This window comes from Rhinoderma darwinii, chromosome 6 (genome assembly GCF_050947455.1).
Source record: "Rhinoderma darwinii isolate aRhiDar2 chromosome 6, aRhiDar2.hap1, whole genome shotgun sequence".
Taxonomy (NCBI): Eukaryota; Metazoa; Chordata; class Amphibia; order Anura; family Rhinodermatidae; genus Rhinoderma; species Rhinoderma darwinii.
This window is the reverse complement of record NC_134692.1, coordinates 139620125-139647855: the sequence shown is the minus strand read 5'-3', so window position 1 is coordinate 139647855 and position 27731 is coordinate 139620125. Positions and strand designations below refer to the sequence as shown.

Here is a 27731-nt window from a genome sequence, read left to right as displayed (position 1 = left end):
AAACCCTTTTAGTCCCATTCTTGTAAATTTAGAATGACCATGCAGTTTTCCTTTGATGGTTTGTTTTTTGGATGGTGAGGGTCCCAGCAGCTGGAACTCCTTCAGTCAGTCTCCCATACATATGGTGTTGATGTGTCCTAAGAGATGTTTAATTTTGGAACAGCCACTTTAACAATGTTGCAAGAGAAGATTTTCAGGCGGCAATCAGTTCTGGGAGAATTTGATTTTCCTGCATGAGAATACTGTACAATACCTGATGAGAAAATGAACATAAATCTGACCGCAGACCCCAAAATCCGACTCAGGTCCAGACCCCAAATGAGATGATGGAATTGACTCATCTCTTCTTGCTCCTGGCTTCTCTTCTCTTTAGGGCTCAGCACACGTGGTCCTGACGCCAGCCAGGCCTGTGGGCACCCTGGACTATGGTGTTTACGGACCTCGGTGCGTCCCCTTGCTGATCCACTGTACGCGATTTTTTTTTCAGCAGTTTTTCCTCTAACAGGGCCCGTGTGTATACAATCACTATGGAAGAATGCCACACTCACCTGGCCCCTTGTGTCTTCTCAGGACGGGGTGAATGACTGGGAGTTTTGTGTCCGTGGACATGTGCCGGAGGCCGCACTTGGCATGTTTATGGAAAGCAGTCTGTTTCAGGTGTCCTAATCCTAAGCCCATGTGCAGCTGTCCAGGATCAACGAATAAAACCATAAATTAGCCACAAAATAAATAAAGTCATGGACTGTCTATTAATAGTGAGTTACCTGGAACAACCCATAATAAGCAAAGGGAGCAAAGCCTCCTCATTCATTGTAATGCAGCATGTGCTGTAAAGTGAGACCTGCGATCAGGAATGGATATATATGATTGTTTACTCTTTAATGGGAATGATCCTGGTCTATGGCCCAGACAGTAGAATCCAGAATGATTATCAGTTGTCATGACCATCAGTTGACCCTGTGCCCTTACAGGTCCAATTAATCTAAAACCCCAAATAATTGTCACGCTAACTGCATTATTACCTATTAGATGTGCCCTTAAAACATTGCTTTGGCCACTATCTCTATTTATGTTGATCTGTTATTATTGTTGTTGTTTTTTTTAAGAAACAGTTCTAGGAATTGTGTTCCTATGACTGTTAACATGAGAAACATTGTGATCCATCTTATCATCTTATTTCCCCTCCCGTTCCAGTGCATGTGAGATAATAAGTTCAAGAGGCAGATTTTTTGAGTTGCTGGGAAGCAGCTTGCAGTAGCAGAAACCTTCCCCCTTTTCTTTATCTGCAATGGAGACCAGAAAAGCTTCGTCCTCTTTATCCTATATCTAAGCATTATCTGCAGGAGCGTCCAGAGAAGAGAGGGGGCTTCATAACGAAGATCGCAATGGGCCCCTTATTATGGTGCCGGTGTTTATTTCCATTTCTACACCCTTTCCTTGACCCTTGGGCCAATTCCTCAACCTCTTGTTTGCTAACAATGCAGTTCCTCAGGAGAGGGGGGTCCTGCACAGGTTCTCACCACCTAGTAGCAAAGGGGATGGGAACAACCAGAGCTGGGTTAAATCTCTACAATGGCTCCTGCATGGGCAGACCATATACTATGTATGCCATTGCATGTCCCCCTTATGCGTTCTTCAGCCAAATATTGAGGGGGAGAGAAGGGTATACATTCTTGGTCTCAGGGCCAGATTTCGACAAGATTTTTTCTTTAGAAGGAGTGTTGGCCCCTTGGGACTCGGGGCAAGGAGCCATAAGGGGCGGCAATGCAAAACGCCTACCCCTAAGGGCAATTTGTTTGGTTGTACTGAGGAGGCTTTAGTCAGGCTTGGGGTAAAGATGGCGCAGGGGAAGGTAGCTGGGGGCATAGGTGTATTGTAGACAAAAGGCGAAATGAGGAGATAAGCAGGGTTTTTTATTGGGCCATGTGTAGTAAGAGGGAGACTGGCCAACTCCTAGTGGACAATGGCATGGCCGTACAGCAGGTCCTCATAGGGTATTAATTCACTATGAATGCTGGCTGTTCGTCCAGTAGCTGACCCGCTTGGTGAGGAGTAGGGTGAGGTGTCCCTATTTGGGCCAGGCTCCTCAAGATGTCTGTTTGGTATGGTACATATAATATTAGGGACTGTAGACTCACCGTTTTGAAAAATCTTGTGCCTGTGTTTTATGGTATTATTTTAAACATTTGTGGGGAAGGATAGCATGACCACCTTCGAAACCAAATTGTTTTCATAGTCCCAATGCATATAAAATGAAAAATTAACAATTTTGCAATAGGTCTTAATAACAAATTTCAAATTGCATTGTTTCTACAGCTCCTATGAAGACCAATGTATTACCATGGTAACAGATGACAAAAAACCTTGTGTAGTCTGATCCTGCAGTTACACTTCCCTCCATCTGTCCCCGACTTTATGCAATGTGCATTCGGTAGATAAGCAAGAAGTGAGGTACAGATAAAAAGAAGTGCAACTGCAGGATCTGACTATACAGGATTTGTTTGTTGTCTGTTACCATGGAGACACATAGGTCTGCATAGCAGCTGTATACACAAAATAATAGGACATTTTTAATCATGGCCAATTGCAAAGTTGCTTCATTTGTCATTTTAGGTGCATTGGGACAATGAAAATAAATAAATATCTGCTAAAGTGGACATGGCCTTTAAGTCTTTCGCATTGATATCCAGGTGTCTACTTCCTATTTTTTTCTCATTCATTCCAAGTTTATTGTCCCTATAACCTCTTGCTATTGTCTCTGGGCATAAGATTTCTTTTCTGATTTTCCTTATCTCTATATACTAGATATTATACATTTCATCACACCATACAAATACTACTAGATAATGTAAGTTGGCCTTGACTTTAACATGAGGCTGGATAATGAGACAGATATGAAGAGCTCAAACGCTGCCTCTAGTGTATTACAAGGTGCACCAGTCTCAGATCCGAACACTTATTTCTAATGGATTTCTACGAAAATTGTTATCGCGCTCATAAGAAATTGTAATATCCATCCTGAGAAGGCAGCGCCGATATGTCATAAATAAGCCATTTCTTGTGTCACTGCAAAAGTTAGAGAGCAATTTCAAACTTAATATATTTTAACATCAATCATACAGAAACCAATTCAGTTACATAGTGAAGACCTAATGCAGTACTCAATTTTACTGCGAATCATCATGCTGGAACATTGGGCACCGATTTTACTATAGGAGAAACTATGTTCTGTGCTGCCCTATGCCAAGTAATACCATTTGTATGAATGGCCAAGAGAAGTAGGGAAAGGGAAATGAAAACTAATTTAAGCCGTTTTCAGGCTCATAAAAGTGGTTGTACAATTTCAAGACTATATCTACTATAATACTGCCCCCTATGTACAAGAATATAACTACTATAATACTGCCCCTATATACAAGAATATAACTACTATAATACTGCCCCCTATGTACAAGAATATAACTACTATAATACTGCTCCTATATACAAGAATATAACTACTATAATACTGCCCCCTATGTACAAGAATATAACTACTATAATACTGCCTGTTATATACAAGAATATAACTACTATAATACTGCCCCTATATACAAGAATATAACTACTATAATACTGCCCCCTATATACAAGAATATAACTACTATAATACTGCTCCTATATACAAGAATATAACTACTATAATACTGCTCCTATATACAAGAATATAACTACTATAATACTGCTCCTATATACAAGAATATAACTACTATAATACTGCCCCCTATATATAAGGATATAACTACTATAATACTGCCCCCGATGTACAAGAATATAACTACTATAATACTGCCTCTATATACAAGAATATAACTACTATAATACTGCACCCTATATATAAGAATATAACTACTATAATACTGCCCCTATATACAAGAATATAACTACTATAATACTGCTCCTATATACAAGAATATAACTACTATAATACTGCTCCTATATACAAGAATATAACTACGATAATACTGCTCCCTATATATAAGAATATAACTACTATAATACTGCCCCTATATACAAGAATATAACTACTATAATACCGCTCCTATATACAAGAATATAACTACTATAATACTGCCCCCTATATACAAGAATATAACTACTATAGTACTGCCCCTATATACAAGAATATAACTACTATAATACTGCTCCTATATACAAGAATATAACTACTATAATACTGCCCCTAAATACAAGAATATATCTACTATAATACTGCTCCTATATACAAGAATATAACTACTATAATACTGCCCCCTATATATAAGAATATAACTACTATAATACTGCCCCTATATACAAGAATATAACTACTATAATACTGCTCCTATATACAAGAATATAACTACTATAATACTGCCCCCTATATACAAGAATATAACTATTATAATACTGCCCCCTATATACAAGAATATAACTACTATAATACTGCCACCTATATACAAGAATATAACTACTATAATACTGCTCCCTATATACAAGAATATAACTACTATAATACTGCCCCCTATGTACAAGAATATAACTACTATAATACTGCCCCCTAAATACAAGAATATAACTACTATAATACTACCCCCTATATACAAGAATATAACTACTATAATACTGCTCCCTATATACAAGAATATAACTACTATAATACTGCCCCCTATGTACAAGAATATAACTACTATAATACTGCCCCCTAAATACAAGAATATAGCTACTATAATACTGCCCCCTATATACAAGAATATAACTACTATAATACTGCCCCCTATATACAAGAATATAACTACTATAATACTGCCCCCTATATACAAGAATATAACTACTATAATACTGCCCCCTATATACAAGAATATAACTATTATAATACTGCCCCCTATATACAAGAATATAACTACTATAATACTACCCCCTATATACAAGAATATAACTACTATAATACTGCTCCCTATATACAAGAATATAACTACTATAATACTGCCCCCTATGTACAAGAATATAACTACTATAATACTGCCCCCTAAATACAAGAATATAGCTACTATAATACTGCCCCCTATATACAAGAATATAACTACTATAATACTGCCCCCTATATACAAGAATATAACTACTATAATACTGCCCCCTATATACAAGAATATAACTACTATAATACTGCCCCCTATATACAAGAATATAACTATTATAATGCTACATTATAAAAAATGGTGTAACAGGTTTAGTTTTAGAGCTAAAGTCTTCGGTCATACAAGTGGGTTGGGGATCATATATTTTCCAGTGTTGGTTTATAAATCTTTTGCAATTTTTAGTTTCACAACAGCTAGAGTCTGCAGTATTTACGCTAACTCATTAAAATCAGTAAGGTTGTACATATAGTATAGAGGTTTCCCCAGGCTGGAAATCTGGGTAAATATGCGCTACACTTGTCAAAGAAAGGCTGGGATAGACTGGTGGCCCACTGTGAGACGGCCACCCAAGGGCCCACATGGTGCCAGTCCTGGGTTGCCCCTTCATTAGGATCATACTGCCCTCTTTTGCAAGGCTCCTCTTCTTCACTGGTACCACAACATTACCAAACAAGGGAGGGGGGTAGTAGCACTAAGTTACTTGAAAGGTAATTTGTAATACAACAAGTGCTAAGAGTTCCTGTCTCACAATGGCGAGGAGGGGATGGTGGCATTGCCAATGAGAGGGAACTTTTTTTTTATTTTTTGCTATAAGTCCAATGTTCTCTTTCGGAATTGGAATTATTGCAAGTGTACTGAGCACAACATCAGAAGATGATTCATGCAGGTTCTTATGGTATTAAAAAAACAAAATAAATCTTACAAAAAGCATATTTTTTTTCCATGGAAACAACTTGTAGACAGTTAGACACTGAGTATATATTGGTAAGTATCGGTCAGATGTCAGGCAGAGTGGTCAGTACTAGCGTAAAAGATCATATTAATAACCCACTTTCTCCAGAGACGTCACTGGGCGATTGTTGGTCACTATGGAAAACGCATATAAATGTGTTTGTGTGGGTGGGGGACTGGAAATTTTTTCTTCTCGTCAGTGGCTCCAAGTCTAGAATAGTGCACTCTCTGCGTCTTCTCTTTGAACAAGGTTCATTACAAGAGCTGAAATTACGTTGGTTGAGGAGATACTTCAGCTCATTTTAGGGTGAGATAGAACATCAATACGGCTAGTTCTTTTAGGAAGGGCCACGTTTTTCCACTATAGAATCCTTCAGTGATCCAGGTTCTGACATAAAAATGAGTCCAAACCCAACAAGGCCCGTAAGGTTAAGCAAAGGACAATTCACTTGCGGATGACTTGCTGCTAGAGTTTATCACTTTTTGAAAGCTATCATTTCAACCCCATGTGGACATGTTTCTAAGGGGTTGGGTGTTTTAGTGGGATACCCTGCCTATTGGGTTAAGAAGCCCTAAATGGACCTTCAATATGAGGTTGTTTAGATGTTCACCACTGCTGTAAAAGGGTAACTGTCACAGAAGAACCATGGGAAGAAAGTATGTTCTCCTCTGAAAAGTAGGATCTTGCACCTACCTTGGATATTGGCCCTTTCTGGAGACCTTTTGACATTGGGTATGCAATGACAAACTGTCCACTCTCTCCACACTTGGCACAACTATCTAACACTTGACTTATTTAACGAGACAGTTATTTGGACCAACAGGTCTGGAGACCAGTGAACTGGGTCAAATTACTAACACCTTCTAAGACTGACCTAGGTATACTTGAAGCCAAAAGATCCATAATTGTTTACACATGGCACCGGAAGCAGGAGCTCCTCGTTGTTCTTCCATGACAGATCCTTTTTGAAAAGGCTCCATCAAAAAGCTACTCCCAGGCACTCCCAGGCACACTTCCAATGATTTTTCGCATATCTTATGGATCTACCTATTCTCCCTGTTATTTCACTGCCCATATTTCTCTAGCACCATCAATTTCTACTTTCTTAGTGCCGATGCTTAAACTACAGTTCCAGGCAGGCTGCCCCAACCCGAATATGGGACTCAGGTACCGTGTCCCCACCAGAGGAAATTATTCTGAGGACCTCCTGCTAATCTTATTAATAAATTCTAGTAAGTTATTTGTGAATGATCCCATAGGAATTGTCCCGAGCAGCAATTAGTGGGTTCCAACTTCAAACCTCAAAAGGGGTTGTTTTCTGCTGGACCTCTGAGGCTTATTAATGTGTCAGAACCTGGGACCATCTGAAGATCCTTGTGCTCTGGTGATCCACTCCAACCCTACCCATCCCCTTCAGGATTGTGTGTCGAAACCTGAGCCAATCAGAGGATCCTCTTGTATTCTTGTGGCCCAGTCCACCTGTGCCCAACTCCTTTATGATCACTTCACCCCTACTTTGAGCAAATAAAAACCTGATAAGCTTATGAGAGGGTACAAGGACAAAATGACAAATTTGCTTTCAAGACTGGAAACAAAAAGGAAAACAAAATAAAAAAAATTTAAAATCTGAAAAGAAGTGAGTATTTTTACATGGACAGACACCACTAGCTGCCTGGGGCAGATCATCTGTCTGACTCGGTCTACACTAAGTGCAGCTGCTGAGATATCCCGACTATGTAAATCGCAGATTGCTTGATAAACATCGTGATGTAATCTTCTATTTACTTTTCCTTACGTGGTCATGTGGAATAAATGAGTGTCCTTTATTTAGTTTTTATTATTTTTATTAGCTTGTGATCAACATCTGTCTTATTGCACTGCTGGATATGCACTTTTTTTTAAAGGGGACCTATGGCTTGGTATACAGGGCATTATGCCCTGTAGAAAGACTTTTTTGCCCAGTTGCCTCCACAGACCTTAATCCGGCCCAGAGTGAAAGTGCCACGATGGGTGCGTGGACCCACTGGGCCGTACCACCGTAGCGTGATAGCAGCTAGCCAACAGGATACCAAGTCAAAGTCTATAGTTGGGATAAGGATATCTGTGGTAACTTCAGACAGTAGCGATGGTTAGGCTCGGATGGGACCTTGGCACCAGGCGCAGTGTAACACGGAAGGCGTAGTATGCAGCACAACATGACTCCAACTCTTAACGGCCCAGGAACAAGGTAGCACAGGATACAGGATACAGGTAGCAGGAACGGGAACACTGGGAACTGGAAAACACTAAGGAACCATTTGCAAAGACTAACATAGGTAACACAACAACACTCAGGCAATGAAGGAAGGGGCAGGGCCCTTCTTATAGTCCAGGGTGATCATGGGCTAATTTGGCATATAATTCAGGTGTGCGTGCTGGCCCTTTAAGACAGGGCATGAGCGTGCACGCGCACCCTACAGGACACAGCAGAGTGAAGCGGAAATGAGCGCTGGCGTCTCCTGAGGAGGAGATCCATCAGGGGGTGATTAATCCCGACTGTCCGCGGCCATAAGTGTTACAGAAAGCAGCTGACTGGCTAGGAGAGAGATCTGTAGGATTTTCATTCCCTGTCACAGTATGGTTTCTACATTGTAGCAGCTATTGGCCACTATTTCTATGACACATCTAATGTGTCAGACTCCACCCATTTTTGTTCTCTTTTTTTCTCTACACTGAAAGTGAAGGATTAAGAAAATAGCAGCTGAAAACCAAAAAATCTCATATTACCTAACTAAAGTTTTGACATATTGTACCATATTGTATTGTTATGGCTTCGTTCACATCTGCATCGGGGTTCTATTCGTGGGTTCCTTCAGACGTTTCCGTCAATGGAATCCATGAACGGAAACCATAGATTTCCGGTTGCATTACCATTGATTTCAATGGTAATGCTTCCGTTGCTAATGGTTTCCGTTTGTCTCCGTTCTGTAAGGTTTCCGTTTCTTGGCGGAATCAATAGCGTAGTCGACGCTATTGATTATGCTGGAAAAATGGAAAACTTTACGGAACGGAGACAAACGGAAACCATTAGCAACGGAAGCATTACCATTGAAATCAATGGTAATGCAAACGGAAAGCTTTTATACATATTCTCTGGGATAGTCCAACGAAAAACGGGACTGTTGAAAGAGTTACATAATGTGATAATCTGAAGGTTTTTTTTTACCAGTCATTTGAAATAAATCGAAACAAAATCAAAGTTTTAAAAAAATAATAATAATATGGCAACCATAATAAATAATCTACATTTCCATGGTCAGAACAACAGACTTCCATGACACTGGCAACACTGACCAAATCCATTTAAAGCAGCTCTCTGGTTTAGAAAGGCTATTTCCAAATATTCTACTAGGAAATCTAAGTTAACAGAGGGGGGTCTCTCATTCAGGTCCCCCCATTAATAAGCCAGAATGAAGGATGGCTACAAAGAGTTCTGGAGGACCCAGCACGTCCATCTACTACATGGACAGCCTATTGATTTCAATGGACACTGTGTAATGCTTCATTTTACCTGTAGAGGCACTGCAGGGAAATTAAACACTTTCCCAACTTCCCCCAGCTTCCTCAACAAATCACAGCTGATTGTTGGGGGTACCAGCAGCAGGACACCCTGAGATCAGCTGTAAATTCTAACTGACTAATGAAAGCTATTTATCAAGATGGGAAATCTTTATAACAAGTTCCTACTGTTTCCTAAATGTTCTGTTTACTTTCCAGGATTTTTTTTATATAACGGCTATAGTTAATAAATCACACGTATTTAGCATATTTCCCCAGGCATATATTTGTTCCCTATATAGCTTTACTACGGGCAGGAAGAATGCGCTAGAGAACTCTCTGTCCTTACACTGCATGTATCAGACAGGATACCAACAACGATTACAGCCCTGAGGGGGAAATAATATATTAGGATCCTATTAACACTAAAGGGGTTTTCCGAGATGTCAATTTTTTTTATTGGGGCCTGGATATTAAATAAATAAACTAAAAAAGCAATACTTACCTATCCTTGCCCCCGGCGATCCAGTGCTGAGGCTCCGTCAGCACTCCCGGTGGTTGTTTACATTCGCGTAGCATGCGACCGCTGCATCCAATCAGAGGGTTAACAGTCAATAGCTAGATTAGATGTGCGGGCAAAAAAACACATAGCCGCCCCAGAAACGAGACGTCATCAATGTGTCGTATACCCTACGAGGTCTCTCTGGTCCGAAACCATGTGATAGGTATACGACACGTCAGTGGAGAATGCTCAAAACGTGACGTCGGAGGTCATGTGACGAACAGGCAGCGTGGAGAACAAAAGCAACATTTCAATGGTAAGTATAAGAGCATATTATATAGAAGTGCGATATAGAAATTAATGTTTAAAAAATATATATCGGAAAACCCCTTTAAGGTTTCATTTATACTTTTCATGGGCTGTAATATGGACTGTTGAAAATGATACTACTCTATGCAGATCATGCGATGTTCAGACCCATAACACACCCTTTAGACCTACCAAATAGACACTAGTTGTAAAGGATCTGCCAGGCACAGCTTCGGGGTTAACTTCCATAGGTAATCAGTCTTCACCTGAGTCTATCTCTCTGAGACTGACTCCAGCTTCCACCACTCAGGCTGGCAGGCTTAGGAGTGGGAGAGCCTATCGCAGCCTGGCCAGACTCAGCTAGCTCCCGCCCTCTGTCTATTTATACCTGCCTTTCCTGTTCCTCCTTGCTTGTGATTCTTTCCGTGTGGTTTCCTGGCCCAGCTACAGCTCCTACTATTTGATCCTGCTCCCTACTGACCCTGGCTTTCTGACTACTCTTCTGCTCTGCGTTCGGTACCTCGTGCTCTCCTGGTTTGACTTGGCTCGTTCACCACTCTGTTGCTCACGGTGTTGCCGTGGGCAACTGCCCCTTTCCCTTTGCTTTATATTCCCTTGTATGTTTGTCTCGTGCACTTACTGAGTGTAGGGACCGCCGCCCAGTTGTACCCCGTCGCCTAGGGCGGGTCGTTGCAAGTAGGCAGGGACAGAGTGGCGGGTAGATTAGGGCTCACTTGTCCGTTTCCCTACCCCTATCATTACACTAGTACTCATTATTGTAGCGTCCATGGCCGCGGACCGTCGGGATTACTCACCCCCCGGCGGCCACAGCCATAGACTGTGAGCGCTGGTGCGCATCTCCTCCCTAGAAGACGCCAGCGCTCACTTCCTCTCCGGTCCGCTGTGTCATGTAGGGTGCGCGAGCACGCTCGTGCCCGGCCTTAAAGGAATAATCATCAATTAGCCCATGATCATCCTGGACTATAAGAAGGGCCCTGCCCCTTTGCTCATTGCCTGAGCGTTGTTAGTATTCCCATGTTAGTCTTTGCAAATGGTCCCTTAGTGTTTGCCCTGTTACCATTGTTCCCGTGCCCTGCTGCCTGTTTACTGTATCCCATGCTGTGTTATTGTTTCTGAGCCTGTTAGTGATTGTCGTGTCCTGCTGCTCTTGCTGTCATCCGCCACTTCTGGCGCATCCTACTGCACCTGCTGTCGTCCGCCACGTCTGGTGCAACCTGCTGTCCACATACCCACAGACCGTGACAATTATTATACGTACATTCCTTATATCAGTCCTGATGTTAAAGTTTCGATGTTTTTGTACAGTTTTCTTGAGAGGTCCTAAAACAAGACTGTGGAATAGAGAAGGAATCTCTTGCAGCAGATAGAACTTCCTGTGACCATTTCTGTACATATACCTTCATGTGCTCAAATGGTGGTCACCCAAACAGGAAGTCGAGTGGTTGCCAGGCAACCTAAACTCAGAAAGCCACATTATACACTAAAAGGTTAAATAGAGTATGTAGAATCCTTTAAATCTAAATATTTTTTTTGGGGGGGGGGGGGGGGAGTATAGCATTCGGCCATCACTTGAGGTAACTTTTTTACCTATTGCATCAGTACGTTTTTCACATATGGCGTCCATAAGAGGAATCACATTAAACTTATGTCACATGTATTCAGCGCTCCCCGTGTGTTAGCTTTGGAGAAACATCTGCTTAATGCAGCAATCTAAGCCCATTAGAGGCGTATAACTGACTTTCCACTTCATTTACCTGACATGCTAGTCCTGTGATACAGTGACGAGGTGGGTGAAGAGATGAGACTCGAGAAGTTGCTGCTGTAAAGTTCTCACTATACAACCGCATAGCTATTAGGGTTAGTTCACACGTAGCCTAAATACGGCAGATTTTCCGCAACGGAACATCCACAGCATAATACAGTAGCAGCAGAGTGTATGATCTTTGAACAAATCTCATCCACACGCTGCGTAAATGCTGAGCCGAAAAAAACACTCAGAAATTGATCTGCGATGCAGTATTTTAATCTGCAGTATGTCAATTGTATTTGCACAATTTGTTACGGGTTTTCCCCATTGAATTCAATGAGAGGTAAAACCCGCAACAAATAACAGATGTTGCGTTTTTTTTGCGGCAGAATCACTGCAATTCCGCCACAAAAAACACGACTCAGAGAAAAAAAATCCTATACTTACCCAGAAGTCTGTGTTTCTTCCTCCAGGTCGGCATCCTGGCATGACATTTCATCCTATGTGACAGCTGCAGCGAATCACAGGCTGTAGCGGTCACATGGGATGTAACGTCACCCCAGGGCTGCAGAGCGTCATGATGTGAAGACGTCGGAGGGACGCGGCGTCATGGTAAGTGTCCTTTTTTTTTTTTTGTAAATAGAAGCCGGCCTCATGATCAGCTTTTATCGCCAGGTGCAGCTCTGTCTGGCCATACATTGCTGGAATGGCAGCCTATGTAAAACATAGATGGCCCGTGTATGCTAGAGGGAATGCAACTTTTTGCGCGCGTCTCTCTGCTCTGGATCATAGGGGGTCCAGAGTAGGGTACCCCTCTATAATATCCATATGTACATTTGGGGTTTATAATGGAAGTCAGTTTAGATGAGCACCAATAATCAAGAGGGAAGTTCGTTATTTCTACATCAGATGACTTTACTGGGCTTGGTGTACAGATACAATTTTCTAGAATACAAATCACCAGAGAAAGCTCTGTACAGACAGTCAACAGGCAGGGAATGATGGGAGATGTCAGCTCTGAAGCCTGCAAAATAGTGAGTGTAGCTCAGGTATATCATACTGGCTGTAACTCAAGATCTATACAGCGCAAGTAATGTAATGTATGTACACAGTGACTCCACCAGCAGAATAGTGAGCGCAGCTCTGGAGTATAATACAGGATGTAACTCAGGATCAGTACAGGATAAGTAATGTAATGTATGTACACAGTGACTCCACCAGCAGAATAGTGAGTGCAGCTCTGGAGTATAATACAGGATGTAACTCAGGATCAGTACAGGATAAGTAATGTAATGTATGTACACAGTGACTCCACCAGCAGAATAGTGAGTGCAGCTCTGGAGTATAATACAGGATGTAACTCAGGATCAGTACAGGATAAGTAATATAATGTATGTACACAGTGACTCTACCAGCAGAATAGTGAGTGCAGCTCTGGAGCATAATACAAGATGTAACTCGGGATCAGTATGAGATAAGTAATATAATGTAGATTAATTCTATAAGTGAACTATAAAATGGTGCTCATAGACCATACACTAACACTTTTTGCGCTTTGCTTACTCGCAAACATGTTGCCTTGATGTAATATTTATGTTTACAATAATGTTTTACATCAGATCGCGCAGCAGCTTGCGAACACTGGCGGATGAGGCAGTGACATGATAATCCAGTGTGTGTTGCTTGTAGCTAGGAGACAGCTATGGCTTACAAGTCATCACGCAGCAGGAACAGAACATCTAAAACCTGAATCGTTCTGTGTTATTTTTACATCATATACATAAGTTACACGCAAAGAAATCTGATAAAGAGTTGAAGTCATGAACACGATCGGCATAACGTGCAGCTTCACCTCACACCTAATCATTTTTTTGCCAATATTTATTTAAAGGAAATAGTAACGTTGGGTATTACGTCTGGACTGGGCAACTATGAGCAACCGGATGGATTAACAGGGTTGTCCCAATAGGACAGAAAACAACATGCAAGAGATGACGGGGGCCGTGTGGTGGGCCAATGCAACCTAGTGGTGGGTCCCAGTCTGCAATTGACATGGTGTGGACACTTTTCCATTCCATGCAAAAAAAAAATATTCGGATTGCAAAATAGGGATGCCACCGCGCGAAGCCCTGAGCATGAAATTAGAGAAGAGAAGGTCCTCTATCCGGAAGCAAAATGGGCTTATCTTCTGGTGCTGGGTCACTCTTACTCTGAACGATAGGGCAGGATATCAACTCCACTCACCAACAACAATGGTTGCCTGGTGGTGGGCGCCTTGTGGATTTGGCCAACCTGGTGGTTGTGGCCTGTCTCATGGCCCCAGCCAGATTGCAATTTCAAAGCTGGAAATACCTAAATCAACCGATGGGTTATCCTGGCTGCATGATGCCACAAGATAACAATGCCCTACACCAGGGATCAACAACCTTCGGCGCTCCAGCTGTTGTGGAACTACAACTCCCATCATGCCCAGACAGCCAAGGGCTTTATTATTCCAGGAAAAAGCTGCCAGGGCATGCTGGGAATTGCAGTTTTGCAACAGCTGGAGTACCAAAGGTTGCTGACCCCTGCCCTACACCATGCTGATCAGAATTTTACAAAAAAGGGCACTTCCAGGGGGTACACAGCAGCCTATACAGCTGCTCATGGGGCTCCTGATAAGGAGGAAGCTCAGGCTGGCACTATCTCCTTTTTCTATTGGCTGTTAAATTCGGTACCATGTTCCCCCTTTAGACAATCCCAATGGAGAACGGCCAAAAGATCAGGTCACCCACTCCTTCAAGGATTGATAGGTGGGTGGAGCAACTAAGAGTGGGCCGTCCCGAATGTTGGGGTTTTATTCAAATTTTTTAAATGGGTCCACCCCTGAGCACACATACTTGCCTATATCTTGTATATATAGGAGCTTATGAATAAGAAAGATTGAAGTTTGCAGTCTTCCCTGGGAGGAGTAGACATCATTGATAATTGATATATAATTTCTCGTAGGTGACCTATAATGGCAGGAAGCAGCCGCTTGCGCCGCTTATCATGTATTTCCATGACAAACCCCCGTTCCGATGAGCGAGCCGCCTTCATCTACACTGGAGGTAGAGCCGCACTTGAGCGAGGTCTCGGTCTGCGCCATTCACAGACTTCAGCGGGTAATGAGGCAGGAAGGAGACGGTGGAGCGAGGTTATTCACGCCAGCCGCTCGCAACACGTTGAGACAAATGTGATTACAGCGAGGCTCGATCTGTGAATGATAGGTCAATTTGTACCCGCGCCTTACACAAACTGTTTGTCCAATTAGACTTAAGGGGTAATTTAAGAAATGTAGTGTTCCAGGCAAAGCCATAACTGCTCAATTATAACTGAAAAGTACAGCGATTATTTCTCTGGTGGACATTATTTTACAAGTGCCGAGTCTTTATTACTAATTCACCATAAAATCTCACATGGGAGGTTAATAGTTTTAGAAAATTCTAGAACAAAATTGTCTGGGTACTTGAGTAGATCTGCAGTGTAAATCCGCTGCTTCTCTGCAGCAGACTGAGCATGTAAATTCCACACCGCAATATATTCTATTTTTCGCATCGTTGTTTTCTGCAATATTTGCACTAAGTTAACTAAAAAGCTATACAAACCAAGAAAGAAAAGTCTGATATGGATTTCGGATTTCCGCTGCGGCCTGTCCTATATACACACTCATACAGAAAGCCTGTGAGTCCTGCTTCCTACTTTCCCACACAGAGTAATTGACAGCTCTCCCTCTATACACTTCACACAGAAAGCCTGTGAGTCCTGTTTCCCCCGCCCACACACAGTGATTGACAGCTCTCGCTCTATACAGATCACACAGAAAGCCTGTGAGTCCTGTTTTACCCGCCCACACACAGTGATTGACAGCTCTCCCTCTATGCACACTCATAGAGAAAGCCTGTGAGTCCTGATTCCCACAGTCACACAGAGTGATTGACAGCTCTTCCTATATACACACCCATAGAGAAAGACTGTGAGTCCTGATTCCCCACCCCGTACAGAGTGATTGACGGCTCTCCCTCTATACACACACACCCACAGAGTGATTGACACAGATTTAAAGAGAAAGCCTGTGAGTCCTGATTCCCCCGCCCACTCACAGTAATTGACGGCTCTCCCTCTATACACACTCATAGAGAAAGCCTGTGAGTCCTGATTCCCCCGCCCACTCACAGTAATTGACGGCTCTCCCTCTATACACACTCATAGAGAAAGCCTGTGAGTCCTGCTTCCCCCGCCCACACAGAGTGATTGACAGATCTTCCTCTATACACACTCATGCAATATATATATGTAAAGTATATATTTCCAAGTTCATCATCTCCCCCTCTATCCTATGCTGCCCTCAGATAAAACACACTTAAATGGTTCAAATTTCATTGAATGCTGATCATTTCAAGGGGTGGCTGAGCTGCAATACCAGACACTACCGATGGTGGGGGCGGATTTAGGGTGGAGCAATGGGGGTAATTATGCCCCAATACTACTGTGCCGATTTGTTTAATTGGCTGAAATCTATAAGATTTATCCAACAGATAATGGATCAAAATAATCCTTACCTACCCCGCTCATGGGCTCCTCTTCTGCTCCGGGAGCCATCGCACTGGGTCCTGACGCTGCCAGGAGGTTAAGAATATAGTGGGGTCTGAATTAAATTTGGGGTCTGGTCTGGGGTCGGAAGACACTGTCACTGTATGGCGGTATTCCTGGTTATATCGGTGCTTGTATAGTGGTAGCGTACTGTTGTCCCTGATTGAAAAAGTCAGGGACCAGCCCGCCGTTGACCATGTGATTCGGTGTTTCTATGTTCCACTTTTATTTTCCTTCTTGTGCTGATGGTGGGGTGGAAGCGGAGAGAAACATGACCAAATAAAGAGGAATTCGCTGCGGCATGCGTTGTGCGCCACTTTTTTCCACCCGCCTACCTCCCTAGATTTCAATCCTAGAGCCTTTCCTGGTCCATGGACAAGTGAGTTGCTGTTTCGGGGGGGGGGGCAGATATTTTTATTTAATCCTGGACAATCTTTTTGATAGATATTTTGTTAACTTTAAAATTCAATCTTGTTTCACAGAAAAATATAAAAAAGTCCAAAGAGGGGGGGGGGGGGGATACTTTTCTAGGCACTAAAAGTGTAAAACAACCATCACTTCTCTATTAGTGATTGGACCAGATCTATTGTTTGCTGTAAATTGGATGATATAATACAAGTAGAACCCAAGTTGGAAGTCCAGGAAATTGCCCAAAAACTCATTTCTTTCTCAAGAAATGTTTCATCCTCAAAGGAAAAATAATTGAATGACAGTTCATCTTCCAGCATCACGGCGGTTATATCATAGCTGTATACTGTCTGCACCCTGTAGACTTTGACCTCCTCAAGCAATTTCCTAATATAGAGACATGAAATTATATATAGTACCAACAAAATACAGCAACCGGAGGAACATGGTGTCATATTATACGCGATTCAACAGAGAAAAACCACCTCTGTATAGAGAGGTCCAGCAGGGTCCCATAGACTTCCATAGGTACCACATTAAAGGGGTTTTCTTGTCTTAAGTATTTAAGACATATCCACAGAGGACCTTGACCAATCAGAGAATAGGGTTCTGGTGACCAGTGGCTTAGCTACGTAGCCACGCAGCGCTGACCGCGTTGGTCCCGGTTCCAACTGTATCTGCGTCCTTAGGACGCAGATACAGTTCAATTTAATGCTGGAGCAAAGAGCTGACGGCGTCTTGCTCCAGCATTCACTGTGCCGTGAGCGGCTCGGCAGATGTTGTGACGCCATCGCTCCTGTCTGCACCGAGTCACTCATAGCACAGCACGGAGGAGGAGAAGGATCTACCAGACTCATCGTGGGAACGGGGATAGGTAAGTAATTATGTTATTATTTTTCTCTTAGGACATACGGGGGCATTATACTGGGTGTGGGAGGGGGCTGATATGGTGGCCGCTACGGGAGCATTTTACTATATGGGGACATTATACTGTATGGGAAGAATTATACTGTATGGGGGGCATTATACTGTGTGGGGCAGCTATGGGGGGCATTATACTGTAGGAACAGCTATACTGTGGGGGCAGCTATTGGGGGATACTATAGGGAGCATTATACTGTGTGGGGCAGCTATGGGGGCTTTATACTGTGTGGGGGGCATCTATGGGGAGCATTATATTGTGGGGGCACTATACTGTGGAGGCAGGTATGGGGGCTGTTGGGCAAGGTGGCGGGGCATAGGCGCGGACAGGGGTTGGGTGCTGTTGGGGAGAGGTAGGGGGGCCCAAGCTGAATTCTTGCACCAGGGCCCATGAGCCTTTAGCTAAGGCCCCTGCCGGTGACCCTGTTTTCCAATTCCTGGCAGTCTCCATACCTTCAATTGATTGATGGCCGTGCGCAAGCCATGCCATGAATGCTTAGGACAGGAATTACCTTTTAAGGGTCCATATTGAGCCGTAATATGACCGTATGAATGGGACTTTATTATTACAAAAAGTGAAGAAACGAAAAGAAACATATCTATATCTGTACCTGGAGACCTCTATATTACTTCCCGCTCCAGTGCTAGTGCAGGTGAAACAATCAAATCAGTGGGCGGGGCTTGATCTTATTGCTGGGAGGCAGCTTGCAGCAGCAGAAACTTTCCTAAATTGCTTTTTCTTAAGACCAGACAAGGTAAGCTCCTTCTCCTTTATCTAAGCTTCGCCCCCTTGTGTGGCCTGTAGAGGGCACGACCTTGATCTCTTATTATATTACAGATCTATATTTTGGGGAATTTCGATTTAAGCCATTTTCTAATATATATTTTCTTAATAAAAATTCAACATTTCAAAGTAACCTAAGAAATTAAAAATGGCTGCCCAGTTATCGACAAGGCAGATTCACCCCCACCCGTCCCGGATGGATGAAGAGGCCTCCTTTAAGTTGTAATCTTTCCTACCAGTCAACAAAGGTTTGGTATATCACCGTGACCTTGTGCGCCACCGCTTAAGGGAATTGAAATACCTAATGGTGATTGTTGTGCTCTTTATCTAATAGAACTTGTGACCGGTTACTGTATATTTATAATGATGTTCACATGTGTCAGACAGGTGACAACCGCCATGGCATGCGAAGAGTTAACAGCATCCAATGAGACACAAGGATGGGGCTGGTTACATTAACGTCAAGGAGCTGGTGTTTTATTCAAGAAAGGATCAAGGTTACCACCACTGCTAACTGTGGTCAGGCGCCGAGCTTAAGTTTTAAACCGTAAATGTTCTCAAGAGCTTGCAATCTATTGGTTGTTACAGAGCAAAGATGTTTATGTAGTCGTGTGAAAAAAAAACTCCAACAACATTGTATAAAAGCAGTTCTGCAACTTTCTAACATACTGTGTGTTACAATTCCAAACCATTTGCAAGATCTCTGCTGGCTGTCAGTAAATAGATTTTTTTTTTTAAATTACATCCGAGGCTGAAAAAAAAGTCCTAATACTCATACTTCTCACATTTCTTCATATTTGCAACAGATTTGCAGTGAAATTTAAGGCAGTTTTTTTCCCTTTAGCTCACAAAGGATTGTCAAGACTGGATACAGTTGTAACAAACTCGGCTATGATAAGTGCTAGGTCTATAAAATGTTTTCATTCAGTGATTGTAAATAGAGATCTTAGAAATTTGCAGAATTAAACCCTTCTTCAAAGGGTTGTCCCAAAATCCTGACAATTATCCCCTATCCACAGGATGGTATTGTTATTTGGCACCGTATGGCAGTATTATTTAGGTAGTGTATATCAGTATTGACCTCTGTATAGCACTGGTATAAAATTCAAACTTATTACTCTCACCCACAAAGCTTTCCGCAGTGCTGCACCTCCTTACATCTCCTCCCTCATCTCTGTCTACCACCCTACTCGGGCTCTACGTTCTGCCAACGACCTTAGATTAAAATCCTCCATAATCCGAACCTCCCACTACCGTCTCCAGGATTTCTCTCGTGCTGCACCCGTCCTCTGGAATGCGCTACCCCAGACAATCAGATTAATTCCCAATATCCACAGTTTTAAACGTGCCCTGAAAACACATCTATTTAGACAGACCTATAACATTCCCTAATCTGACTCCTTTCCATGGCCCTCCATTTAGATTAGTCATCAGAATAAGATTCCCTCACACTCCTTCTCTTCATGTCCGTCATACACGGATACTGGCTGGTGACCGGCTCATGCAGCTTTATGTTACCACCGCATGTGTATAAAAATGGCCGGACCATTGTACAGAACAAACACTGTTACACTTTGTGTCTCCCTTATGTCCTCATAGATTGTAAGCTCTTGCGAGCAGGGTCCTCACTCCCCAGGTTTGAATTGTAAATTAGCTTTGTCACTATGTAATGTCTGATATTGTTTGTTTCATGTTCCCTCTAAATTGTAAAGTGCTGCGTAATATGTTGGCGCTATATAAATAAAGATTATTATTATTATTATATTATATTTGAGTATTATATGGCACTGTTATCTGTTCACTTTATGGCACTATTATGTAGGTACTGAATGGTATTGTTATTTGGCACCGTATGGCGGTATTATTTAGGTAGTGTATATCAGTATTGACCTCTGTATAGCACTGGTATGGTATTTGAGTATTATATGGCACTATTATCTGTTCACTTTATGGCACTATTATGTAGGTACTGAATGGTATTCAGTGGCGTAACTACCGCCGTAGCAGCAGTAGCGGCTGCTACGGGGCCCGCGGCATGAGGGGGCCCGTGCCGCCCGCCGGCACGGGCCCCCACCATGGCCGGAGGCTCCGCTAGCAGCCGCTATGGCTGCTACAGCGGGACGCCACTGAACACTACGGCAGAGCAGGGAGGTATCTCCCCGCTCTGCCATTAACTGGTTCCCGACCGCTGGCTGTATTTTTACGGCCAGCTGTCAGGGACGGGTCCTTAAAACCCGAGCCATAGACTTTCTACGGCTCGGGTTTTAACTTGCTGCCCGCGCGATCGGGCAGCTGAATGTCGGGTCTCCGGCTGTCAGTGACTGCCGGGGACCCTGAGGAGAAGATAGGAGCAGCTTTCGCTGCTTCTGTCTTCTCTGATCACTTGTACACAGCGCTGAATGCGCGCTGTGTACAGGAATAGAGACAGCAGCAGCGGCGCTGTCTCTATTCCTCCCGGTGATCATGTGACTGGTCACATGATCGCCGGGTGCCGTTAGTGGCAGGCTACTGCTGGGTCTTACTAGACCCAGCACAGCCCTATTAGTGACAATCGTCACTATGAGAGGGCTGATTTCCCCTGTACAGGGGAAAAACATGGTGTAAAAGAAAGAAAAAATATATATAAAGTTCCCCAAAGGTCTTCTTTGACCTTTGGGGGACAGACCATAGTAATAAAAAAATAATAAAGTAAAGTGCAAAAAAATTTTAAATAATAAATACACATAAAATACCCACCCCCCAAAAAAAAAACGTTCCCCCCGCCAATCATTGTTGTAACGCTAGCGCTGACCCAATTACCCTAATATAGACATGTAATATATACAAATTTACGGTAGACAATGACGATCACAAATAAAAGGTCTATTTTAGGGTAAAACTATATTACCAAAAAAAAAATAGCTGAAATGTAAAAAAGCTTATTTTTTTACTATTATTTTCAAACTTTATGAATAAAAATTCTAAAATAGCAAAAAAGGTGTGTATAAAAACGATAAAAAATGAAACCTGCATGGTCTACGGAAAAAACGTCGCAAAAATCACGTCGATAGCTCAACAAATAAAAAAGTTATAGCCATTTAACTAACACGTGCTAAAAATGGCTAAACGGTGTCTGGTCCTGAAGACGCAAAATAGAGCAAAAGACATGTATCCCCCCCCCCTCTCCACAGGACACGTATCCCCTCTCCACAGGACATGTATCCCCTCTCCACAGGACATGTATCCCCTCTCCACAGGACATGTATCCCCTCTCCACAGGACATGTATCCCCTCTCCACAGGACATGTATCCCCTCTCCACAGGATCTCCACAGGACAGGGGATACATGTGTGATCGCTGGCATTGATAGGGAGAACGGGGGACTGAAAGTCCCCTGAAGTTCTCCATCACAGACCTCGGACTTCCGGGGTCTGTGTCGGCAGCTCCGGAGAAATTAATGGAGCGCCGGTCGTGCTTGTGCCCATGCGTGACCAGCACTCCTTTAATTTTTATTGAGCTGCGCAGACGCCGGAAGACCGAGGTTTGTGATGGAGAACTTCAAGGGACTTTCAGTCCCCCGTTCTCCCTATCGCTGCCAGCGATCGCACATGTATCCCCTATCCTGTGGAGATCCTGTGGAGAGGGGATACATGTATTTTGTAGGACACACTGTAGGTCGCATTTTTTTGGGAGGGGGGACGCTGTATGGCGTTCCCTACAGGGGGGGGTGGCTCTATGGCGTTCCCTACAGGGGGGGGGAGCTGTATGGCGTTCCCTACAGGGGGGAGCTGTATGGCGTTCCCTACAGGGGGGGGGCTGTATGGCGTTCTCTACAGGGGGGGGCTGTATGGCGTTCTCTACAGGGGGGGCTGTATGGCGTTCTCTACAGGGGGGCTGTATGGCGTTCTCTACAGGGGGGGCTGTATGGCGTTCTCTACAGGGGGGGCTGTATGGCGTTCTCTACAGGGGGGGCTGTATGGCGTTCTCTACAGGGGGGGCTGTATGGCGTTCTCTACAGGAGGGGCTGTATGGCGTTCTCTACAGGGGGATGTATGGCGCTATCTACAGAGGGGGGGCTGTATGGCGTTATCTACAGGGGGGGCTGTAAAAAAGGCACTATCTACAAGGGGGGGGATGTGTGACACCCAGGGGAGGGGGGGCCCCAGTCAAAAGTTTGCTATGGGGCCCAGTCTTTCCTAGTTACGCCCCTGATGGTATTGTTATTTGGCACTGTATGGCGGTATTATTTAGGTAGTGTATAGTATTGACCTCTGTAAGGCCGTGATATACGGTCCGTACGTCGGCCGCATTTCCGAAACCGAACACACTGCAGGGAGCCGGGCTCCTAGCATCATAGTTATGTATAACGCTAGGAGGAGTCACTGCCTCGCTGCGGGAAAACTGTCCTGTACTGTAATCATATTTTCAGTACGGGACAGTAGTTCCGTAGAGAAGCAGGGACTCCTAGCGTCATAGATAACTATGTCCCGGCTCCCTGCGGTGTGCTTGGACCGGGAAATGCGGCCGACGTACGGACCGTATATCACGGACCAAACACGCTCGTGTGTGGGAGGCCTATAGCACTGGTATGGTATTGGAGTATTATATGGCACTGTTATCTGTTCACTGTATGACACTTATGTAGACACAGCATGGTATTGTCATCTGAACAACAGAGTCACATCTGACAGGCCGGTTACTAGGGATATATTACCTAGCAACCAGAGTCTTTCAGATGGTGATTATCAAGCAGCATGTTTCTAGAAACCAGTCCAAATTTTTCACCCACAATTAAGATAAAGACCCCCAGTGAGACTACAGAGGCACAAACCATGACCACTAATGGGACTAATATAACACAATGTATATAAAAACATTGATCTAATACTAATTAGTGAATAGGAGACATTAAATGACCATAAAATTGATCCTTTCAAATTTCCTCTCTGAAAAGCAGCAATTCATCTAATAAATGATGTCAATGTAAATTACCTGCATCATGGGAGATGCCCAGCAACAAATGCATTGCTAAAGATAATCAATCCATGACATCATCAGTGATGTCATAGCAACACGTTCTACTGAACACCGGGTGACTGCAAAAGCCACAGGATAATTGTGAGACTCATAAAAATAGATCCGATCAAAATTGAATTAATCTACTAATTGTCATGTATGCTGAACTGTATGTAGAAGAGAATATACTGGAACCAACAGTGAGGACAAGCAACATATACGTGTACATAGGGGGCAGTATTATAGTAGTTATATTCTTGTATATAGGGGGCAGTATTATAGTAGTTATATTCTTGTATATAGGAGCAGTATTATAGTAGTTATTCTTGTATATAGGGAGCAGTATTATAGTAATTATATTCTTGTATATAGGGTCAGTATTATAGTAGTTATATTCTTGTATATAGTGGACAGTATTATAGTGGTTATATTCTTGTATATAGGGGGCAGTATTATAGTAGTTATATTCTTGTATATAGGAGCAGTATTATAGTAGTTATATTCTTGTATATAGGGGCAGTATTATAGTAGTTATATTCTTGTATATAGGGGGCAGTATTATAATAGTTATATTCTTGTATATAGGAGCAGTATTATAGTAGTTATTCTTGTATATAGGAGCAGTATTATAGTAGGTATATTCTTGTATATAGGGGGCAGTATTATAGTAGTTATATTCTTGTATATAGGGGCAGTATTATAGTAGTTATATTCTTGTATATAGGAGCAGTATTATAGTAGATATATTCTTGTATATAGGAGCAGTATTATAGTAGTTATATTCTTGTAAATAGGGGGCAGTATTATAGTAGTTATATTCTTGTATATAGGGGCAGTATTATAGTAGATATATTCTTGTAAATAGGGGGCAGTATTATAGTAGTTATATTCTTGTATATAGGGGCAGTATTATAGTAGATATATTCTTGTATATAGGAGCAGTATTATAGTTATTCTTGTATATAGGAGCAGTATTATAGTAGTTATATTCTTGTATATAGGGGGCAGTATTATAGTGGTTATATTCTTGTATATAGGAGCAGTATTATAGTAGTTATATTCTTGTACATAGGGGGCAGTATTATAGTATTTACATTCTTGTATATAGGGAGCAGTATTATAGTAGTTATATTCTTGTATATAGGGGCAGTATTATAGTAGTTATATTCTTGTATATAGGAGTAGTATTATAGTAGTTATATTCTTGTATATAGGGAGCAGTAGTATAGTAGTTATATTCTTGTACATAGGGGGCAGTATTAGGCCTCATTTACACGAGCGTGTGCGTTTTGCGCGCGCAAAAAACGCTGCGTTTTGCGCGCGTTGGCATTGCGTTTTGCCTGCGTATACGCAGCGTTGTTGCGTTTTAAACGCGCGCATGACTAGCGTTTGCAACGCGCGTCAAAAACGCAGAGGAGATTCATGCCAGGCCAGCCTACAAATAGGCCAGCTGGCCCAACCCCTGCTTGCTGGGAGAAGCAGGTTTAGCACCTTAATCTCCGCCTCTGCCGAGCTCGTCGATGTGTGGAATGTGGCTTTGCCATTATGTCGCGCAGGTGGCGTGTCTTTGGGACGACAATGCAATTGTCCATGCAGAATGTGACACGTGTTATAGAATTGTGTGTCGGTCTGCATAACTTCTGCTGCATTAATGATGCTACCTTTGATGCAGCAAATATACTTACAGATGCAGGCAGCAGCCTCAGTGTCCCGGTTATTCCTCTCGGCCGATCTCTCTCATCCCGCCCTCGCATGAGGGATACTTTGGCGGCATATTTGGAATGTCGATCTGGAGCCGCACCGTGGGTGCGTGATGACCTTTGAAGGGTTCTCTGTTGTTTGTCGGCTTACCTACACACGTCACATGTGGGCTGGGGTTTTTATTTTTTCGTGGTTGTTGTTGGGTTAGGGACTTGCAAAACAAGAGGAGTCTTGACGCGGGCTGCGACCTTACATCTGTCGGGGTTTGAGCAGGACTTTATAAAGTTGGCAACCTTCTTTCTGGAGATAGAATGTTGTGTGGGCGAAAGTTTGGAAAGGCCAATTGCTAGTGTACATAGTTTGCCTCGGGGCCCATGACAGCACCTAAACGTCCGCACCTCTTGCAAACCATATCAAACCCCGAGTGATTAACTAAAACCTCATATCACGTGTGTATGCATTGGACCCAAATCCCAGAGGTGTGCGAGGGTATAGGCCAAGGAAATGTGGGCCAAACATTGTGTGGAGGCCTATCAATGAAAAACAACACGAAATATAACCATTCAACATTAAAGTTTTTAATACAGGGTTTTGCAAAAGCCCAAAAAGGTTTCATCAAACAAAAAACACCAACATGGTGTATAATATCGATCCAACACAAAAACAGGACGGCGAGTTGGCATCCCTGCACCCAAAAATAGTGGGGCGTCAAAAATTCTGGCCTCCAACACACTTAAAGGTGTTGGTACTGGTGGCCCGGGGACGAATAGGCCTGCATTTCAGCACCACTATGCTGGACCTGGAGCTGTGTAGGTTGTTCCTCGGCAGCATAGTGGTGCTGATGTTGTCCGGGGTATGTTGGGCCAGGGAAGTGGGGAGCCATAGGGCGCATATACGGATGCGGGCGTTGCATCTGGGGGCCTGGGTGGAATGGGCCCGGCACCTGGGGCGTGGTGGCCGGCATGGCTGTACTGCGCCACTGTTCAATGGCCGTGAAGCACACGTGCGGATTGTGGGGCGGTCTGGAAGCGTCGATCAACGTCACGATCGACGCTTGCAGACGGCCCATACGGTCCATGGGGACCAGACGGAGGAGGGGAACGATGCTTCGGCCAAAGGCGTCGTTCCCGTCCTCATCAGCGGCTCGCCGTAGATAGTCCAGGACCCTGGCATCTACTTGCCCCGCTGCGGAGGCCTGTTGAGCACGGGCCCGGCGAGTGCGGGCACGCACGGGGCGCACCTCTGCCGGAGAGGCGACGGCCCGTGCGGACTGGCCAGGGGCGGGCTCCAGGGGTGTCGGCTCTGGACTAGGGGGCAGGACAGGGGCAGCAGGAGGTTCCGGCCGAGACTCGCCCACTTCTGTCTCTTCAGCGGTATCCTCCAAATTGTCTGTGGTTCTAGAAAGAGGAAATTACGTTAGAACAGAATATATAACAATGCCTACAACAACACCATGGCAAACAGGACATGGGCGAACACACATTAGACACATGCAATGGCAGAAACTCTTACGTGCGCATCTCCATGATGTCCTTCAAGAACATCAGCTGTTGGGTATACATATACGGTCGCTTGCGAGATGCGCCATCCCCGCTGCGTCCCCTTTCACCCATTTCACGCCGGAATTGGTCACGGCAGCTCCGCCACCGTGTTTTGATCTCTTGGACTGTTGGAGTTAAAAAACAGATATCATGCCATCAGACCTATGACCTCTCACTTTAAATTAAGGGCCCTGCACTGCCAATTACGTGGTACACGGTGATGCGCCTGCTCCACAAAAGTTTCTCGTGAAAATGCGCAGAAGACACATACAGGGCCCCCAGTTCTTCAAAAGGGATGTCATGCTTTGCCAGAAAATGCCTGGTACTCACCCAACCGACTGCGGTCACGGGTTCGGCCACTCTCCCACTCCTGGCCAAACAGCTCCTTTGCCACCTCCTCCCAGGCGTCCTCCTTGGCCGTCCGGTTGTGGTACGCCTCCGAGCGAGTGTCCCAAATTTCGGGATGTCCCTGGACCAGGACGAGGAGGCGCTCCACGTCCATCCCACGCGGCATGGCAGCAGATGTTGACAGTGGAAGATACCTTCACAGTCTCCTGTCACTAGCCCTGCCCACTCGCAGTGGAAACTCAAGCACTTCCTGGTTTTTGTTTGCTTTGTCCAGCTTTATAGACTGTTTTTCATGGACATAACAAGTGATGCGTGATTTTCGCGCATGCAACGCAGGAGCGTCCGTGTGTCATGCGTTGTTTTCACGCACCCATTGACTTCAATGGGTGCGTGATGCGCGAAAAACGCACGATTTTA

The 27731-nt window shown here is 43.7% G+C and overlaps 1 protein-coding gene across 1 annotated transcript; it reads right to left on the bottom strand.

Moving 5' to 3' along the window:
* Positions 1-137: 137 nt before the first annotated feature.
* On the bottom strand, positions 138-27530 carry LOC142656667 (uncharacterized). The gene is made up of 5 exons (XM_075831593.1): positions 27297-27530; positions 26938-27091; positions 26783-26822; positions 549-684; positions 138-253 (listed from the first exon to the last, which is right to left on the bottom strand). Exons 1-5 carry the CDS (start codon positions 27478-27480, stop codon positions 138-140), a joined length of 630 nt encoding a protein of 209 aa, XP_075687708.1. The 5' UTR covers positions 27481-27530.
* Between the last annotated feature and the right edge of the window lie 201 nt (positions 27531-27731).

Excerpts from the sequence above, each read along its gene's own strand:
- LOC142656667 (XM_075831593.1), bottom strand. The coding sequence starts at position 27,480 with ATGCCGCGTGGGATGGACGTGGAGCGCCTCCTCGTCCTGGTCCAGGGA. Across the intron at positions 26,823-26,937 it reads GACATCATGGAGATGCGCAC|AACCACAGACAATTTGGAGG; the intron begins GTAAGAGTTTCT and ends TCCTCTTTCTAG. Across the intron at positions 254-548 it reads GAGAAGACACAAGGGGCCAG|GTATTGTACAGTATTCTCAT; the intron begins GTGAGTGTGGCA and ends TTTTCTCATCAG.